This window comes from Oncorhynchus tshawytscha, linkage group LG04 (assembly GCF_018296145.1).
Source record: "Oncorhynchus tshawytscha isolate Ot180627B linkage group LG04, Otsh_v2.0, whole genome shotgun sequence".
NCBI lineage: Eukaryota > Metazoa > Chordata > Actinopteri > Salmoniformes > Salmonidae > Oncorhynchus > Oncorhynchus tshawytscha.
The window spans coordinates 52,519,217-52,540,120 of NC_056432.1; the positions used below are offsets into that span (position 1 = coordinate 52,519,217).

Sequence of the window (20,904 nt, forward strand, 5' to 3'; positions counted from 1 at the left end):
CACACACACACACACACACACACACACACACACACACACACACACACACACCTTTCAGGGGTTTCTCTAAGACCTTAATGAAAGGTGAAGGGCAGAGGTGAGAAAGATATGAGCAGGGTGGTAGCGAGGCAAGGTCAAAAGGTCAAGATGGGCCAGTGCATGGTGAGAAGAGGAGAGAGACTGGAAGCTTTCATCCCTCACCTCTGGGGGTTAGGAGGTGAGGGAGGAGAGGAGAAGAGGTGAGGGCTTAGCATGAGAGAAGGAGAGGAGGAGGGGAAACAGAGGTCAAACGATGGAAGAACAGGAAATCACTCACACCTGCAGATTGAGAGGAGTTATAGCTGCAGTCTTACTTAGCTTTACCAACCCAACAAAGAAACAACATCAATGGGGTTCGACTCCTTCATACAGGAGCCCTTTTCGGTCTCACACACCCATCCGCTTCTCCCCCCACACACACACTCTATCTTAACCTCTATCTTGTAATGCCTCCATCCATTTCCCGCTGTCAATTATCCACATTAAACCCCTCCCTCCTTCTCCCTCGCTCCTTCTCTCTCTCTCTCTCTCTCTCTCTCTCTCTCCCAGAAAGAGGTCAAACTGCTTCCCTGTTATCTATTTCCAAGGTCACAAGGACACAAATTCAACCATTTTGTAATTTGACCCAATGTAAGGACATCTCCCAATGATGCAGGGAAATGGTCTGTGTGTGTGTGTGTGTGTGTGTGCCTGCATGTGTGTCGTGTCCTACCTGTCAGCGTCTCCCTGGCCCGTGGAGGTGTTGCGTTGGATGGTCTCTCGTACCGCCGCCATGCCGTCAGGTAGACGGTTGAGTCGCCGCGTGTACAGACTCAGACCGCCGTCCGTCATGTAGCTGAGAACAGAAAAGGGCAAGGGTCAACATTAGATAACGCAAGGTTTCCAAAGTCTAAGCTCACGTTAAAAAAAATATAAAAATAACACAACAATTATTTTCACATCCCTTCATATCCCACAGTTGATCATGTCAGCTTTCAAGCCGGGAAGAAGGAAACAGAGCATGGACCAACCCTTGGTCTAACACCCCAGAGAAAGCCAACAACTCCATCCCTTTCTGGGCTGGACAAACGAGACGGACGTTCCTTCCTGCTCGAAATAAAATCAACAAGGAGAGGAAAGGACATCCATCTTGTTTGTCCGTCCCAGGTACCCGTCTCATCAATCAGGATGAAATGGCTGCTGGCCGACTGGACCGGGCACTAACTCCACACCACCGGGGCTCTGTGCGCATGCACAGAGGAACAAAGACACACACACAAAACGCAGACACCAGTGCAGCTAGACCAGTACTTCCCCTACAGTCCCTTGATGTTTTTCCCGGTGCAGTGTTCATTTTGGCACTCTTTTTTCAGATTTCAGTCTCGTTTTAGTCATTTTGACTCAAATATAATCAAATCTTAGTCACATTTTTGTCATTTGAATAACGATTTAGTGTGGTTATTGTCAAAATACAGAAAATAGCAGGCTATTTTAGGCAACTAACCGGCCTTTCATTTTAGTAACGTAACATGTGTCCTGCTTCACTAAGCTTGTGATCCTAGCGCCAACAGTGCAGTAATATCTAACAGTTCACAACTCTGCTGGGTTTTTCCCGCTCAACAGTTTCCTGTGTGTATCAACAATGCTCCGCCACCCAAAGGACATCCAGCCAACTTGACACAACAGTGGGACGCACTGGTGTCAACATGGGCCAGCATCCATGTGGAACGCTTTCGACACCCCGTTGAGTCCACGCCCCAATGAATTGTGGCTGTTGGAGGGGTTGCAACTCAATATTAGGAAGGTGTTCCTAATGTTTGGTAAACTCCGTGTAGGTATGACACTAAGCCTTCCACACAACCACTGACTGTACACATACAGTACACCTCGTACATATACTAACTGTACAATAGAAGGGAGTCAGAGCAATGTAGCCTAGTGGTTAGAGTGTTGGACTAGTAACTGAAAAGTTGCAAGTTCAAATCCCAGAGCTGACAAGGTACAAATCTGTCGTTCTGCCCCTGAACAAGGCAGTTTAACCCACTGTTCCTAGGCCGTCATTGAAAATAAGAATTTGTTCTTAACTGACTTGCCTAGTTAAATAAAGGTAAAATAAATAAATAAATAAAAATAACCAATCCTGAGGAGAGTCATAGGAACTGAACCAACCAATGTGGTGTGAAAAATAGCCCTTTGCCTGTGCATAGACAGGCCATTGTTTTCATATCGTGTATGGTGAAGACACAAACTGCAGAAGGAGCAAAGACACAGAATAACACACAGCGTTGCATTGTCAACGTCCCACTAAAGGCTCTATCAACACACTGCCCTGAACACTTAACGCTCTTGTTTTTTGTACGACCTTTCTACAAGCTCTCTATCACATATCTACATATTCTCTTCAACCTCTCTATCACATATCTACATATTCTCTTCAACCTCTCTATCACATATCTACAACCTCTATCACATATCTTCAACCTCTCTATAACATATCTACAACCTCTCTATCACATATCTACAACCTCTCTATAACATATCTACAACCTCTCTATCAGATATCTACAACCTCTCTATAACATATCTACAACTTCTCTATAACATATCTACAACCTATCTATAACATATCTTCAACCTCTCTATAACATATCTACAACCTCTCTATCACATATCTACAACCTCTCTATCAGATATCTACAACCTCTCTATCACATATCTACAACCTCTCTATAACATATCTTCAACCTCTCTATAACATATCTACAACCTCTCTATCACATATCTACAACCTCTCTATCAGATATCTACAACCTCTCTATCACATATCTTCAACCTCTCTATAACATATCTTCAACCTCTCTATAACATATCTACAACCTCTCTATCACATATCTACAACCTCTCTATCAGATATCTACAACCTCTCTATAACATATCTACAACTTCTCTATAACATATCTACAACCTATCTATCACATATCTACAACCTCTATCACATATCTACAACCTCTATCACATATCTACAACCTCTATCACATATCTACAACCTCTATCACATATCTACAACCTCTCTATCACATATCTACAACCTCTCTATCACATATCTACAACCTCTATCACATATCTACACCTTCTCTACAACCTCTCTATAACATATCTACAACCTCTCTATAACATATCTACAACCTCTCTATCACATATCTACAACCTCTCTATAACATATCTACAACCTCTCTATAACATATCTACAACCTCTCTATAACATATCTACAACCTCTCTATTACATATCTACAACTTCTCTATAACATATCTACAACATCTCTATCACATATCTACAATCTCTCTATCACATATCTACAACCTCTCTTCAACCTCTCTATCACATATCTACAACCTCTCTATCACATATCTACAACCTCTATCACATATCTACAACTTCTCTACAACCTCTCTATAACATATCTACAACCTCTCTATAACATATCTACAACCTCTCTATCACATATCTACAACCTCTCTATAACATATCTACAACCTCTCTATAACATATCTACAACCTCTCTATAACATATCTACAACCTCTCTATAACATATCTACAACCTCTCTATCACATATCTACAACTTCTCTATAACATATCTACAACATCTCTATCACATATCTACAATATCTCTATCACATATCTACAACCTCTCTACAACTTCTCTATACCTTCTCTACAACCTCTCTATCACATATCTACAACCTCTCTATCACATATCTACAACCTCTCTATAACATATCTACAACTTCTCTATAACATATCTACAACCTCTCTATAACATATCTACAACCTCTCTATCACATATCTACAACCTCTCTATCACATATCTACAACCTCTATCACATATCTACAACCTCTATCACATATCTACAACCTCTATCACATATCTACAACCTCTATCACATATCTACAACCTCTCTATAACATATCTACAACCTCTCTATCACATATCTACAACCTCTCTGTAACATATCTACAACCTCTCTATAACATATCTACAACCTCTCTATCACATATCTACATCCTCTCTATCACATATCTACAACCTCTCTATAACATATCTACAACCTCTCTACAACTTCTCTATACCTTCTCTACAACCTCTCTATAACATATCTACAACCTCTCTATCACATATCTACAACCTCTCTATCACATATCTACAACCTCTCTATCACATATCTACAAGCTCTCTACAACTTCTCTATACCTTCTCTACAACCTCTCTATAACATATCTACAACCGCTCATTATACCAGTCTCTTCCAAGCCCCTTTGCCCTTTTCAGAGACACACAGAGGTGAGACACTGTATGAGGGGAACAGGTGAACAAGAAGGCGGAGGATGTCGACGATACTGTAATTGGCCAGGTCTCTTATTTCGTACACCAATAACTCCCATAGGAAGTGGTTCTATCTAATAACAGCCGCACAGAGGGGCGTTGTCTCCTACTCTCGTACAGTATGTCCGCTCAGAAGCATTTTGTCATTCCATAAACATCTCTAGAATAACCTGGAACCTATGTACTTTACTGCAGAAAGCTAATCGGCGACATTGGCGCAAACATTTGAGCTTCACCTCTCATGTTATACGGCTACTGACCGGGGTTCTGCTCAAATTGCATTTAAATTAACTCAATTCCGGAAAGGAATTCCCGATGCCTAAACCAAAAAGGACCCATTTGTTTTGTGTGAGGGCTTTCCAGTTCACGCCCAGAGTTCCCACCCAGTGGGACAATAAATAGACCCTAACTCTGCAACTGGCGATAGCAGAAGTGCCACTCTCACTAAAAACCAGGTAATGGCAACGTCGAGGTGCTACATGCTCAGCAACTCAGGACGACATCTCAGAGTCACACACACACACACACACACACACACACACACACACACACACACACACACCTTTATCCCCACTCATCTAAAAACAGATAAGACAACTGGATTGGTTAAAAAAATCACCAGATCTAACTTTCTGGTTCACCCACCATTGGGACCTACCTTTTCGCCTCGCACATCTTTAATGACGGGCGTCCAACCTCAAACAAACGTGTCCAGGTGAGTTAAGATCCCCCTCGATAAAGATCAGAATGAAGCGTTCAGATCAGAATGTGTGTGTGTGTGTTCCAAATATTATATGTAGAAACAGTGTAACTGGCATACATATACTCTGCCTTATTTGTCTTGCGTGTGCGTGTGTGTGTGTGTGTGTGTGTGTGTGTGTGTGTGTAATGTCTATAGACTTAGACCTAAGTGTGTGCATAAGTATGTCTCTCGCGTGTATAAGTATCTGTGAATATGCCGTATGTGTGCTTCTAGTGTGTGTCCCTCGGTGGGTGCTCAGTGTTGGTATGCGGGCTTCTTCTGTTAACTCCTCATGCTCCCACTCACTGAAGGCTCTGCCTCTGCCTGGCTGTCTGCTTGCTAAAGAGCACCAGGTGGATAGGGGTGAAGAGGGGAGGGGGTAAGGTTTAGAAGAGGAGGGGTCCAAAGAGAACACCACACCCCCAAGCCAGTCAGAGCGGTATCTCCAGGGGCCAGAGAAGCCAAAAGGGTAAGAGAGGGGGAGGGGTGGGTGTACAGTGCTGGCTGAGGTACTTCATTCTCACACAGAGTGATCAGAAGGCTCATACATCACGTTGTCGTGTCCAGGGCTTTCAGAAAGCACTTCACGAAAAGCACGACATCAGACACACTTCACATACCCAGGTTAGAAGCCACAGCATGAATCGAAGATCAAAACACCTCCGGTCTTCATAGCTGTTTCACCACCAGGTGCTAATCTCTCACTTTCAACCAATTAAAAAAAATTGATATATCATATTTTTTTTACCCCTCCACATGAATATAATATATTATAAAAACACCTTTACACAACTGGAATGAGATAACGAACGACAAATGTAAGTCGACCTGTAAGTCCAACTAGATAGGCAAGTGACAAAACTGGCTATATCGTAAACATTTATGAAAACAACATTTGGATTTTTCTGGTCTTAATTCAAGGTTAGGCAAAAGGTTAGGTTTAAAATCTGATTTAAGAAGATACATTTTATTAAAAGGCCGTGTTTGTGACCTTGCCACTTGCACAGATAATGACTACTCTGTAGGTGGGCGTGGAATCCCACTGCCAACTCATCCTCTATGGTCAAACCTATAACATGTGCTTTAATCAGTTAGCTGCTAACACAACCTAGCATTGGTGGTTAACCAATCAAGGCCAGGGGAGGAGACTAAGCTATCAGTGTCTGTTTTAAATGGTTAAGACACAGGGAGGCTCCACCATATCACCACACACACACACACACACACACACACAACCCCCCAGGCTACAGGCGTAATCTGGTCACTTGAATAAGGGCTCATTTCGACCATCAATCACCCTGTTCCGAGGCCGAGGCTGGGACCACACACACACACACACACACACGCACTCCTGTGCCTATAGTTCATCCTCAGAGCCTTTGTGTGTTTCCTTTATATCCACTATGTCATGATAATTCTCTCACATAGCCAGGCTAGTGGTACAGAACATGATACCGGATCTAAACTCTGTACAGCACTTGATCACTCATCTCTCTACACTAAGGCACTACGGCTTTGGCTGGCGTCCCACCCAATCCAGAAGTATAGATGTAAGAGATCATACTGCACTAGCAGGGAATGGTTGGGGCCTTCATAGCACTCACCTGCCCAGGTGTGTGTTTTGATTTTGATTTGATTTGATTTGAATCTCTTTAATCCCCATTTGGACTAATCTTCCAAGAGTCCTTAAACATTCAAATACAATTTATAATACAAACACACTTTCACATATAACACACTATTACAAACATACATAATATACTAACATAATGACTCAATACATACTCAATCTAAAAAATATTGATTAATCATCTACTATAGTCCCACAACATTTCTATATACTATATTTAAATTGTTTTAAAATAATGTTTACATTTTTATTGAAAGGTGTCTAGTTTGCTCAGTTAATTTATTAAATTTCTGTATTGCTCTAAATCGAAATGTTCTTTTGTCTATATCTCTTTACTGTCTGGATAATCTATTCCTAGTATTTACGGAATGTCTGTCTCTTACCAACTGAATACCGCTGTGAATAGAGTTTGGCCGTTTTAAATGATGTATATTATCAAATAAAATAAGCATGTTTTTTTCAATTATCTTGTTGATTGATGACCAACCAAGAACATTGCGTATGACGACAACAGAAGAACCATATCTCCACCTTAAAACAATCCTTGCTGCTTTGTTCTGTGCATTCTGCAGCCTCTTAACTTCACTTGATGATGCATTTCCCCAGACCACAGAACAGTGGTTCACCTGACTCTCAATTAATGCTTGTGTTATTTGCCTTTGAATTATTCCTGGTAAATATTTAGCTATCCTTCTGATTATGCATGCTGTTTTAATATATATATATTTTTTTACATAGATTAGTTATTTGAGACGACCATGATAAGCAGTTATCTAGCTGCACTCCCAATAGTTTGAATTTCTGCCACTTCTTCAATTTGTACTCCTCCCATACTTAATTGTATCCCATGCCGTTTTGGCCTTTTCCTAGTTGAACAGACCAACATAACTTTGGTTTTCTTGGTGTTTAAAAAAAGTTTGTTTTGGCAAACCCACTTCCTGATATTCTCCAAATCTCCTTGTAAAGCCTGCTGTACCTGTTGAACCGATTGTCTTGCTGCGTAAATTGTAGTATCATCTGCAAATATAGTAGCTTGAGTTTCAACCAAGGCATAGGGAAGGTCGTTGGTATATATTAAATAAAGAAGAGGCCCAAGGCAGCTGCCCTGCGGTATACCATAGTTTAACACATTAGGGGAAGAAAATGAACCATTGATATAGGTGGACTGTTTCCTGTAAGTTAGATATGACTGTACCCAATTCAATGCTACCTCCTTAAAACCCTAATGCATTAATTTTGTCAAAATTATTTCATGATCCACTAAATTAAATATGTGTGGGTTTTAACTCTGCGGAAGTGAAATGGAGCGGGAGAAACTTGCAGCTTTTTTGGTTCATACAACCTTCGATTCCATCATCTTTTTATTTTATTTATTTTTTATACATGGTGGGGTCGTGTCTGTGTCGGGTCGGGTCGAGGGCCAAAAAACTTTGGAATCCCTTGAATTATGTGATCTAAAGAAGGCTATTTTCCTTCCTCTTGAGACTTTGAGGAGCGTAAGGATTTTTTTTTGTTGCTTTTTGATGTTTGACTATACAGTATTCAGATATCCGTTCTTAGCTACTCATAGGTCCCTTTTTATCTAGTACATATCTTTCTGTTCCCCCACGAAGCTGCATTCAAAAATGTATACATAGTCTGCTGCCTTGTGTCTTAGTCTCACGCTCTCATTTTGGCCATTCACTCTCCTGATTCTGGCATCCGCCACAGAGTTGGCTCCCAGTGTGTAAATTCATATGATAATAATGACAGCATTGGTTTAAATTGCAGAGTATGACAGCCAAGGTATGCAGGGGGCCTGTTACAACATGGACACTGACTTCAACATGGGCACTGACTAGAAAACAAACAGGTTATGAGGTTCAACTCTACTGGATTGAACTCACAGAGCGAAGCTTCATACAGTTAGCATCTGATCTGGGCCCATGTTCATGAAGCGTCTCAGAGTAGGAGTGCTGATCTAGAATCTGTTTTGCCCTTCAGATCAATAATGAGAATACAATTATATGGACAGGCAATACCTGATCCTAGACCAGCACTCCTAATCTGAGACGATTTGTGGATATGGGTCCTGGTCCCCAAAGGACATACAATGCATTCGGAAAGTATTCAGACCCCTTCCCCTTTTTCACATTTTGTTACATTACAGCCTTATTCTAAAATTGATTAAATTGTTTTTTCCCCTCAATCTACACAAAAAAAAACATAATGACAAAGCGAAAACAGGTTTTTCGAAATTTTAGCAAATTTACTAAAAATAGAAAACTGAAAACCTTATTTACATAAGTATTCAGACCCTTTGCTATGAGACTCAAAATTGAGCTCAGGTGCATCCTGTTTCCATTGATCACCTTTGAGATGTTTCTATAACTTGACTGGAGTCCACCTGCGGTAAATTCAATTGATTGGACATGATTTGGAAAGGCACACACCTGTCTATATAAGGTCCCACAGTTGACAGTGAATGTCAGAGCAAAAACCAAGCCATGAGGTTGAAGGAATTGTCCGTAGAGCCCCGACACAGGATTGTGTCGAGGCACAGATCTGGGGATTGGATACCAAAAACATTTTTGCAGCATTGAAGGTCCCCAAGAACACAGTGGCCTCCATCATTCTTAAATGGAAGAAGTTTGGAACCACCAGGACTCTTCATAGAGCTGGCCGCCCGGCCAGACTGAGCAATTGGGGGAGAAGGGCCTTGGTCAGGGAGGTGACCAAGAACCCGATGGTCACTCTGACAGAGCTCCAGAGTTCCTCTGTGGATATGGAAGAACCTTCCAGAAGGACAACCATCTCTGCAGCACTCCACCAATCAGGCCTTTATGGTAGAGTGGCCAGACGGAAGCCACTCTTCATTAAAAGGCATATGACAGCTCGCTTGGAGTTTGCCAAAAGGCACCTAAAGGACTTTCAGATCATGAGAAACAAGATTCTCTGGCCTGATGAAACCAAGATTCAACTCTTTGGCCTGAATGCCAAGCATCACGTCTGGAGGAAACCTGGCACCATCCCTACGGTGAAGAATTGTGGTGGCAGCATCATGCTGTGGGGGATGATTTTCAGCAGCAGGGACTGGGAGACTAGTCAGGATCGAGGGAAAGATGAATGGAGCAAAGTACAGAAAGATCCTTGATGAAAACCTGCTCCAGAGCACTCAGGACCTCAGACCGGGGCGAAGGTTCACCTTCCAACAAGAACACCCTAAGCACACAGCCAAGACAACGCAGGAGTGGCTTCGGGACAAGTCTCCGAATGTCCTTGAGTGGCCCAACCAGAGCCCGGACTTGAACCCGATTGAACATCTCTGGAGAGACCTGAAAATAGCTGTGCAGTGACAATCCCCATCCAACCTGACAGAGCTTGAGAGGATCTGCAGAGAAGAATGGCAGAAACTCCCCAAATACAGGTGTGCCAAGAAGACTCGAGGCTGTAATCGCTGCCAAAGATGCTTCAACAAAGTACAGAGTAAAGGGTCTGCATACTTATGTAAATGTGATATTTCAGTTTAATTTTATTTATAAAATGTGCAAAAAAAAATGTATACCCGTTTTGCTTTGTCAATATCGAGTATTGAGTGTATGTTGATGAGGGGAAAAAAATATTTAATACCTTTTTGAATAAGGCTGTAACGTAACAAAATGTGGAAAAAGTCAAGGAGTCTGAATACTTTCCGAATGCACTGTATACCATCTCAAAAAGCGATTACAGAATGTCTTCTCACAACAAGTCCTCTCACAACAACAAGAACAACTGTATTTTTCCCTTCATGCCACATTACTGTTGGCTGTACCATGTTCACATTTTTACACTTGTGGGAGATTACAAATACACTGGTGCCCTCTTGTGACATGACAGCCACTTACAATAGATTGATTCCCAAACCTATGAGAAAGTGCGCAAAACCAACCAAACCAGCCTCAAAAGGGATGAGTTGCAATTTTCAAAATACAATGACATTTTTTTTTCATATGCTAGTTCTCAGAATACTCACCCACTGGTGACATCATCAGGGCGCGCTGCGTTCTTGCTCAGCACATCCCCGTCACTCATGTAGCCCGTCACCTCCATGGCGATGCCCTCCAGGTCAATATCCTCCCCTCTCCCCCCCAGATCCATACTGAGGGCACCTCCCCGCCCCGCCAGCTGTCTCCGCAGGGGGCCGGGGTACAGGTAGCGGCCCCCCTGCCCTCCTCCTCCTCCCGAGGCACGACCCCCGTAGCCGTTCCCCGTGGAGGGTGCGTCCCCCGCCTGCAGGCGGGGGCTGGACTGGCCCAGTCGCCATGACGACAGGGAGGGCCGGGAGGAAGTCAGGCTGAGGATGCTCCGCCCACTCCCGCCGCCGCTGCCACCGCTGATCTCCGTGGTGACGTTGCTATCAAAGGTCGTCTCCAAGGTGCTGGGGGGGAGGGGGGAGGGAGGGGGAGAAGCGGTCAAAAAGACTGAGCGTAAGGCTAGACATTAGCTCAGCAGCATTGAACTGGACTAGACAGTGGGTAAGACCTCTCTAACTGTGCGAAAAGGAGAGAGCAAGCCTCAGGGAGAGAGACTGGGTCAGGAGCTTGAATCAAAATCCAAAGACAAAACCACCGCTCCATCCAGCCACTACTGGTTCAAAGACACTGACACTCTCATACAGGGGGTAGATAGATCATGCTGAAAGAACCAGACACAAGACACAGTCTAGTGGGTTTTGGAGAACAAGCCCTCCATTACATACACACTAGAATAGAGCATCAGACAGACAAGCCTCAAACCGCAAAAGTTCATCCAACTTCGTCCTTTATTCTATTTCTATCTGGCAACCCTGGAGGCCGGGACACATCCCCAGTGTCAGACTCGTGAGTTATTAGTGGCGCTACATGGCCACTAGGTGGCAGTCACGTCCCACTTAAACCGCTCTCCAGCTTCAAAATTAGACCTTTGTCCTGGGTGGACCACCCATTAATAACACGACCGCTATTTAAAACAGACGTGCTAACTCACTTTACCGTCTACATTAACAGCCTGCTTTTGGGATTTTTTTTCACAAGAGAAAGTGTTATGGATAATTTGCTAAGAATAGCTTTATTGTGATCACTATTGTGGTCTCTCTCTCTAGGAGTTGTGTCTTTCATGTCTTAACGGATGTCAGTGGAACTTGTCGGACACACAGAAATAGAATGTGGAATTGAAACTGGCATCTGTTTGGCTACTTGGCTGGACATTGTCCATTCTCATTTGCAGGAGGTTCATACCTGTGTGTGATCTGAGTCCCCCGTAGACTGGACATGGTCTCTTCCAGGTTCTGGCGGAGGTCTGCAATGTTTTTAACAGTCCGCAGCCGCCGTGTCTCTGGATCTTCTTCTATACGGAACAAACATTGTACCTGAGTACATAGGCACTAGCGGTGCGCGGATCAACTGTCAGTTCACCCACACCCGCCCGCTATTGCTAATAACCCATCAGCAACCACCAGACTATATGTGATAAAGTCCAAATCTGAGGCTCACACCGGACCCTAACCCGCTAATATAGAAGACGCGCTGTTAAGCTACAGTCAGAGTCAACTCCGACGTCCTTTGTGCCTCCATGGATACACGTTAACTTTTTGTCCCCGTTCCTAAAAAACATTTGGCAATTGGAGTGTAGGCTATTTGACACGCGCACAGTGAGGCTCCTAAATCTTAGGCTTAGACACTAATGCTAGATAGCCTACAATAATGAAAGAAAAACCTCAATGTAGCCTATAGATAAGAATGATATTTTTATTGATTTTTTTTATGGTATCGTTTTAACTTTATTCAACCCGCCCGCCCACCTGCCCGTCATCAACACAATATTTTCATGACCCTAAACTCGCCTGCTCCGTGGACATAACCGAGGGGACTGCGGGCTATGAGTCAACCTGCGCTTCACTAATGGACACAACAAAACCCACAACTGAATTGAGTGTGCATGAGCCAGGAAGGTATGTTTCCCATCAGATAGAATCAACCCACAGTCGGATTCATGTGCTGTTCTCCTCCAACTAACAATCTCACCCAATCAAAAATAACCCCTCAAATGGCCCATGTAACTTCTGTACAGTTCAGACACATAATCAATCGCCCATCAGCTCCTACAGACAGAACTAGTCGATGGCCTACCTGAAAGGTCCTCAATGGATGGCTGGCTGGCTTTAAAGGGGATGTTTTCTCCTCCCCTTCCTCCGGACCCTGCCTCTGTTGCCATGATACCGTCCACGTCCGTTTGTGACCTAGATGACGGGGAAATTCCGAGCAAACGGCTTGCAGATTCCCACTAACGATCAGTGACTAATGACTTATGGTCCTTTCAGACTTTCTCGGGAAACTATTACGGATTCGCAAAGGATTGACAAATGTTAAAGTTGACAGTTTTATCAGTCCAAAGTATATGTATTACTCACCTGTACATGAAGGGTGCTACGGTGGCTGTGTTGGGGTGGCTGTGGTGCTGCTGGGGCTGAGGTAGCTGGACGCTGACTGTGTTGCAGGCTGTGCTCTGTGTAGCGCCACCACTACCACCTTCCACCACCGGGGCGGCGCTGTGGCCCTGTTGTGAGGCCTTGCCCTCTGTAGAAGCCAGACTAGAGGTAGAGCTAGAGTGCCTGCTGTCCCTGTCTCGGTCTCTGTCCAGGTGTCCGCGTTGCAGGACAAGACCCCCTCCCAACCGCATGCTCCGGGGACGCTCCCCACCCTCCTTCGCCCCTGCCGAGGGCGCCTTCCCCCCTACCCCTGAGGTTTTACCCCCTGGCTTTGGTATGCCGCTGTGTGCAGGGACAGAACTCTCCTTCTTGGCCACTTTGCTCCCTTTGGGTATGAAACTGGCGATTTTAGAAGTTCTCTTATTGGAGGAGGGTTCTGTTTCCATTGCGACACTGGTAGTCGCTTCCTCCTTAGGCTCCTCCCCCCTGAGTTCCATCCTCTCGGTGGCGATGTGTTTCCCCGCCTCTTTCACTCTTTCCCTCTCTTTCTCCTTCTCCTTCTCCTTCTCCTTCCCCCTCTCCTTCTCCTTCTCTTTCTCCTTCTCTTTCTCCTTCTCCAGTCCTTTCACTGAGCTCTTTTTAGAAGTCATAGCTCTGCTGAACGTGCGCTGAGCGATTCCCCTCAGTGCGATCTTGGGGCTGCTGGTTGTTGTGGCGATGGTAGGGACATGGGCTGAAGCACTACCGTGGGTCGTCCCGTTACCTGTCCCGTTGACACCGGGCCGGGTGTTCCCCTCTGCCTCCCCTAGGGAGTCGGTGTTGGACCCTGCTTCTGCCCTCTCTACTTCACCAGCCCCGAGCTGACGGGCGGGGGCACCGCTGTCCGCCTGAGCTCCCTGATTGCTGGAGGACGAGGACTTAGATCCGCCTTTACTGTTAAACAGCTTGAGCTTCTCCAGCATAGACTTCTGTTGGATGACTTTAGGGGGGGGCTCGGTGGACGAGGAGGCCTTAGAGGAGGCATCCTTCTCCTGCTTGACAGAGAGCATGGCTGAGGAGGAGGTGTGCTTGGAGCTCACAGACTTACTCCTCCAGGGCTTGCTGCTGGAGTTGGGGTGGGGGATGGCCGAGGAAGAGGAGGATGGAGGGACAGGAGCCGAGGTAGAGACGCTGTTGGTGGAAGTGCTGATGGTCACCGGGGACGACGGAGCATGTTCAGTCATTACCGGAGTCTGTGAAGTCATGTCCTCGGGCGGTTCTGTGAGGAAGAGGAGAGGATGAAGAGGTGGAAGGGATGAAAAAAAGGGATGAGAGGAGGAAGTGAGAAGTGGTTAACCGAGAGGAGAGGAGAATAGGAGCGAGAGGGGATGAGGAGACGAGAGGAGGAAGTGAGAAGCGGATAACCGAGAGGAGAGGAGAATAGGAGCGAGAGGGGATGAGGAAATGAGAGGAGGAAGTGAGAAGCGGATAAACGAGAGGAGAGGAGAATAGGAGATTAGGAGATGAGAGGAGTGACGAAGAAGAAGATGAAGAGAAGGGAGAAAGCAGGAGTGGGAGAGAGGATAAGGAGAGGGGAAAGGCAAGAAATAAGAGATGGTTAGATAGAGCAATCCTCATAGACCCCACACCAACTGCCCATATAAGGTCTTGCACTGTGGAAATCTTGAGTTAGCCTGTGTTGACACAGTCTAAACGTGTCATTACTTAACGCTAGCGAGCACACGACTCTCGGATAACTATTAGAAACCTTGGACACTAACAACGAGAGTGCCCATCATAAACTGTTTATAAAAACAATGAGGGAAAGCCCTTTAAAGTTTGACCTAGGAATTTTAGCTGAGATAGAACACAGCTACTGACACCCTTGGGAGGTTTGGACCTATATGGACTGATTCTGGTTCATTATCTTCCAATTCACAGTCAAAGACTTGCTCTATCCCAAGTCTGTATTCTGAACTACTGTGGAAATGAGCTAGTTAAAACACAAACACTTTCATTAAATTGGACTATTTTGTCTAAATGAAGGTTTTACAAAAGACACGTCTCTTTTACTGTTACAGAGCACACAAAAACCAACACAAAGTACTTTTTAAAAAGTTTATAGTTTGTTACCCCTCTAAATCAATAATGTTTGACTTACCAAAAACAGTCACAATCAAATCCAAAACCAACATAGATACAGAACTCATAGAGCAGCTAAGATGTTCTTCCTCGAGAGACTAATACTGTACAGTACAAGAACAGTGTAGTTATTGTTGTGTGCCGGTAGAGACTCCAAGTGCCAACTTACTGCTAGCATTACTTTGAATATTCAAAGCCAAACTGCCAAACTGCCCTTGTGGCCACTCCCATGCCCAACCCATTAGTCAGCCAGTACAGCACATGGACACGGCAAAACAGAAGCTAAGGTCCTGCTGCACTTACCCAAATACCTTCACAAACACGGTCTATTATTAAGGAATGATCTCAAATTTAATCCGTTGCGATTCCTATTCAATACACTCTTAGGAACAAAAAGGTGCTATCTAGAACCTCGGCGGTCGAACCCTTTTTAAGAACCCGTTTTGATCCAGGTAGAACCCGTTTTCAGTTCCAAGTAGAATGCTCTCTTACATAGGGTTCTACATAGAACCAATAAGGTTTCCCCCCCCCGGAACCAAAAAAGGGTTCTCCTATGGGGAGAGCCGAAGAACCCTTTTGGAACCCTTTTTTGTAAGAGTGTACCATCTCTTCGTACAGTGCAGTAATGCAACCCCTTTTTCAGTATACTGCATTAACGTGACTCTAAACACTTGGTAACTCCATAAACTAATCTAATTTAATCTTCACACATTTGAACCTCGTTAAGGAAGTATTTACTAGGAATATTAAACACTCCACATCTTTATGCCACATCCCATTTTCATCCCATTTATTCCTGTTTTTTAAACACCTTTCATGCCCTAATTGCTTTTCATGCCCCTTTCGTTTCCCCCCAGTTCAGTATTTAGAAAGCCCATTGAAACAATGCGCCCATTAGGAAGTGATTAGGGCCCAATTAGCCGTGCTAGAGGTTAGCCGGCGGAAAGTGGGTCAGGTTGCTAATAGCTGGCTTCCTATTGGAGGAGGGCCTGAATGAGCGAGAGAGGACCAGCAGTAATTACAGAGGAGGTAGAGAGAGAGAGAGAGAGAGAGAGAGAGAGGGAGAGAGAGAGAGGGAGAGGGAGAGAATGAGAGAGGGATTCAAACTCACTGAGGCTGGGATGTGGGAAAAGGGGAACGTTGAGAAGCTTAGGTCATGCCAACAGAACGGTCTGTGCCCCAGAGGGAGAATAGGGGGTGAAACCAGCTTGGGTTTTGGTTGAGAAGTGGACATTGTGTTGGCTTGGACACTGGATACAAGAAACACACAGAGCATTTCTGGGGATGACCCAGAACCAGATGACCACCTAAGATGCCCCAGTTTGAATGAAAAGGAGATCCACATTTCGCATCCTGGATCAGAAGTGAAATTGCAATGAACCCCTTTGCCCCACAGTTGTCGATAAAGTTGTATTGAATTCAATCCCCTTCTTATATCACACAATTGACTTGTTTCCTGTTTTAGACACACACGTGATGTATCAACACACATAAACACTCACACCTGTTGATTCACAGTTGATTCACTGTTGTGGTCATCCTGTCTGGGTTGGCGCCCCCCCCTTGGGTTGTGCCGTGGCGGAGATCTTTGTGGGCACTCAGCCTTGTCTCAGGATGGTAAGTTGGTGGTTGAAGATATCCCTCTAGTGGTGTGGGGGCTGTGCTTTGGCAAAGTGGGTGGGGTTATATCCTTCCTGTTTGGCCCTGTCCGGGGTGACCTCGGATGGGGCCACAGTGTCTCCTGACCCCTCCTGTCTCAGCCTCCAGTATTTATGCTGCAGTAGTTTATGTTCGGGGGCTGGGGTCAGTTTGTTATATCTGGAGTACTTCTCCTGTCCTATTCGGTGTCCTGTGTGAATCTAAGTGTGCGTTCTCTAATTCTCTCCTTCTCTCTTTCTTTCTCTCTCTCGGAGGACCAGCCCTAGGACCTGAGCTCCAGGACTACCTGACATGATGACTCCTTGCTGTCCCCAGTCCACCTGGCCATGCTGCTGTTCCAGTTTCAACTGACCTGAGCCCTAGGACCATGCCCCAGGACTACCTGACATGATGACTCCTTGCTGTCCCCAGTCCACCTGGCCATGCTGCTGCTCCAGTTTCAACTTCCACCTGACTGTGCTGCTGCTCCAGTTCAACTGTTCTGCCTTATTATTATACGACCATGCTGGTCATTTATGAACATTTGAACATCTTGGCCATGTTCTGTTATAATCTCCACCCGGCACAGCCAGAAGAGGACTGGCCACCCCTCATAGCCTGGTTCCTCTCTAGGTTTCTTCCTAGGTTTGGCCTTTCTAGGGAGTTTTTCCTAGCCACCGTGCTTCTACACCTGCATTGCTTGCTGTTTGGGGTTTTAGGCTGGGTTTCTGTACAGCACTTTGAGATATCAGCAGTACGAAGGGCTATATAAATAAATTTGATTTGATTTGACACCTGAGCCACTGACCAGCATTCTTTCTCCCTCTTCCACACCTAAAGATTGCCACACAGTCAACTTTTGTCTGGTCCAATATCACAAACACATGGACTGCTGACATCCCACTCGTAAGAGATCACAGACCTCCTGACCTGGCTACTGAGATCACTGTGACAAAGTTCACTACCTTGGGACAAAAATAGGACTCCACCAACACACACACACCTTTGTGCCTCTATATGACTTGTGTATTCTAGTTTAGTTTACACAGGACCCAGGTTTTAGTGTTTAAATCTTAACTACTCAATTAGTGCAGTCAATTAGTAGTCTGAAATCTGAGTCTGACAGACAGAGGGAGGCCCTCAGGACTTAACCACAGACCACCAGTGAACTTCCTGCCATAACCCAACTATGTCTCTCTCTCTCTCTCTCTCACACACACACACACACACACACACACACACACACACACACACACACACACACACACACACACACACACAGCTTTCATACCTCTGTTAAACAATGGATTAAAACAAAATCTCATCTGCAGTGCATTTGGAAGTATTCAGACCCTTTGACTTTTTCCACATTTTGTTACGTTACAGCCTTATTCTAAAATGGATTAAATAGATTTTTTCCCTCATCAATCTACACACAATACCCCATAATTACAAAGCAAAAACTGGTTTTTAGAAATGTGTTAAAAAAAAACAACTGAAATATCACATTTACGTAAGTGTTCAGACCCTTTACTCAGTACTTGTGGGAGTGCTTTTGGCAGCGATTACAGTCTCGAGTCAAGACAGCCTATAGGGAGGAGGTCAGAGACCTGGCTGGGTGGTGCCAGAATAACAACCTCTCCCTCAACGTAACCAAGACTAAGGAGATGATTGTAGGCTACAGGAATAGGAGGACCGAGCACGCCCCCATTCTCATCTACGGTTCTGTAGGAGCAGGTTGAGTTTCTTGGTGTCTACATCAACAACAAACTAGAATGGTCCAAACACACCAAGAAAGTCGTGAAGAGGGCACGACAAAGCCTATTCCCCCTCAGGAAACTAAAAAGATTTGGCATGGGTCCTGAGATCCTCAAAAGGTTCTAAAACTGCATCATCGAGAGCATCCTGACTGGTTGCATCACTGCCTGGTACGGCATTTCCGCTGCCTCCGACCGCAAGGCACTACAGAGGGTAGTGCGTACGGCCCAGTACATCACTGGGGCCAAGCTGCCTGCCATCCAGGACCTCTACACCAGGCGGTGTCAGAGGAAGGCCCTAAAAATTGCCAAAGACTCCAGCCACCCCAGTCATAGACTGTTCTCTCTACTACTGCATAGCAATCGGTACCGGAGTGCCAAGTCCAGGTGTAACGATCCTCTTCCTGTGAATGACTGGACCAAGGCGCAGCGTGAGACGTGTTCATGATATTTGATTCAAACCAGAACACTAGAACAAAAAACAACAAAGAGGAAAAGGAACAGTTCTGTAAGGAAACTAACAATACAGAAAACAACTACCCACAAAACCCATGTGGGCAAGAGCTACCTAAGTATGGTTCCCAATCAGAGACAACGATAGACAGCTGTCCCTGATTGAGAACCATACCCGGCCAAAAACAAAGAAATACAAAAACCTAGAAAAAGGAACATAGAATGCCCACCCTAGTCACACCCTGGCCTAACCAAAATAGAGAATAAAAGCCTCTCTATGGCCAGGGCGTGACACTAGGACAAAAAAGGCTTCTCAACAGTTTTTACCCCCAGGCCATGAGACTCCTGAACAGGTAATCAAATGGCAACCCGGACTATTTGCATTGTGTGCCCCCCCAACCCCTCTTTTACGCTGCCGCTACTCTCTATTTATCATACATGCATAGTCTCTTTAACTATACATTCATATACATACTACCTAAATTGGCCCGATCAACCAGTGCTCCCGCACATTGGCTTTACCGGGCTATCTGCATTGTGTCCCGCCACCCGCCAATCCCTCTTTTACGCGACTGCTACTCTCTGTTCATCATATATGCATAGTCACTTTAACCATATCTACATGTACATACTACCTCAATCAGCCTGACTAACCGGTGTCTTTATGTAGCCTCGCTACTGTTATTTTTCACAGTCTTTTTACTGTTGTTTTATTTCTTTACTTTCCTATTGTTCACCTAATACCTTTTTTGCACTATTGGTTAGAGCCTGTAAGTAAGCATTTCACTGTAAGGTCTACCTACACCTGTTGTATTCGGCCCACGTGACAAATAAACTTTGATTTGATTTGAGTCTTATTGGGTATGACGTTACAAGCTTGCCACACCTGTATTTTTGGAGTTTCTCCCATTATTCCCTGCAGATCCTCTCAAGCTCTGTCATGTTGGACGGGGAGCGTCGCTGCACAGCTATTTTCAGGTCTCTCCAGAGATGTTTGATAGGGTTCAAGTCCGGGCTCTGGCTGGGCCACTCAAAGACATTCAGAAACGCGTCCCGAAGCCAGTCCTGTGTCGTCTTGGCTGTGTGCTTAGGTTCGCTGTCTTGTTGGAAGGGGAACCTTTGCCCCAGTCTGAGGTCCTGAGCACTCTGGAGTAGATTTTCTGACTCATCTCCCAGTCCCTGCCACTGTAAAACATCCCCAAAGCTTGATGCTGCCACCACCATGCTTCACCGTAGGGATGGTGCCAGGTTTCCTCCAGACGCAGCGCTTGGCATTCAGGCCAAAGAGTTCAATCTTGGTTTCATCAGACCAAAGAATGTTGTTTCTCATGATCTGAGTCCTTTAGGTGCCTTTTGGTAAACTCCAAGCGGGCTGTGCCTTATTTGTCTGTGTATGAAGCCATCGGCTTCTGGGATATCCCCCGTTCTCACGGATCATCGCGCCTGTGTGTGTGTTCCACTGTGTCTGTTCCACTTTGTCTATACGTGCCATTACCAAGTGTACAAAAAAACGTCCACAATGTGTGTGTGTGTGTAGCATGTGTGCGGGCGTGTGCGCATGTCAGAGACATGTTTGTTCAGCACAGCCACTTCAAAAGGCCCATGGTTTCCCCACAGCGTGTAACGGCTCAACCTCGTCCCAAACTAAACCCGGGAGGAAAACGCAGCCGAGACCGCAACCGCACGCAAAAACAAGCTTAAACGCATTAGAGGGGCCTAGCATCGGCCGACACTGC

At 45.0% G+C, this 20,904-nt stretch overlaps 1 protein-coding gene across 8 annotated transcripts in view; it reads right to left on the reverse strand.

The window, feature by feature from the left end:
- The window catches only part of LOC112248974 (neuron navigator 2a), a 133,497-nt gene that overhangs the window by 55,058 nt on the left and 57,535 nt on the right, over positions 1-20,904 (reverse strand). For all 8 annotated transcript variants that reach the window (XM_042320868.1, XM_042320867.1, XM_042320866.1 and 5 more), the window contains 5 exons: positions 13,182-14,457; positions 12,901-13,010; positions 12,010-12,118; positions 10,767-11,171; positions 752-874 (listed from right to left, as the gene is read on the reverse strand). In XM_042320868.1, the coding sequence (XP_042176802.1) occupies positions 752-874; positions 10,767-11,171; positions 12,010-12,118; positions 12,901-13,010; positions 13,182-14,457 (2,023 nt within the window). The remainder of the gene's footprint in view (positions 1-751; positions 875-10,766; positions 11,172-12,009; positions 12,119-12,900; positions 13,011-13,181; positions 14,458-20,904) is intronic.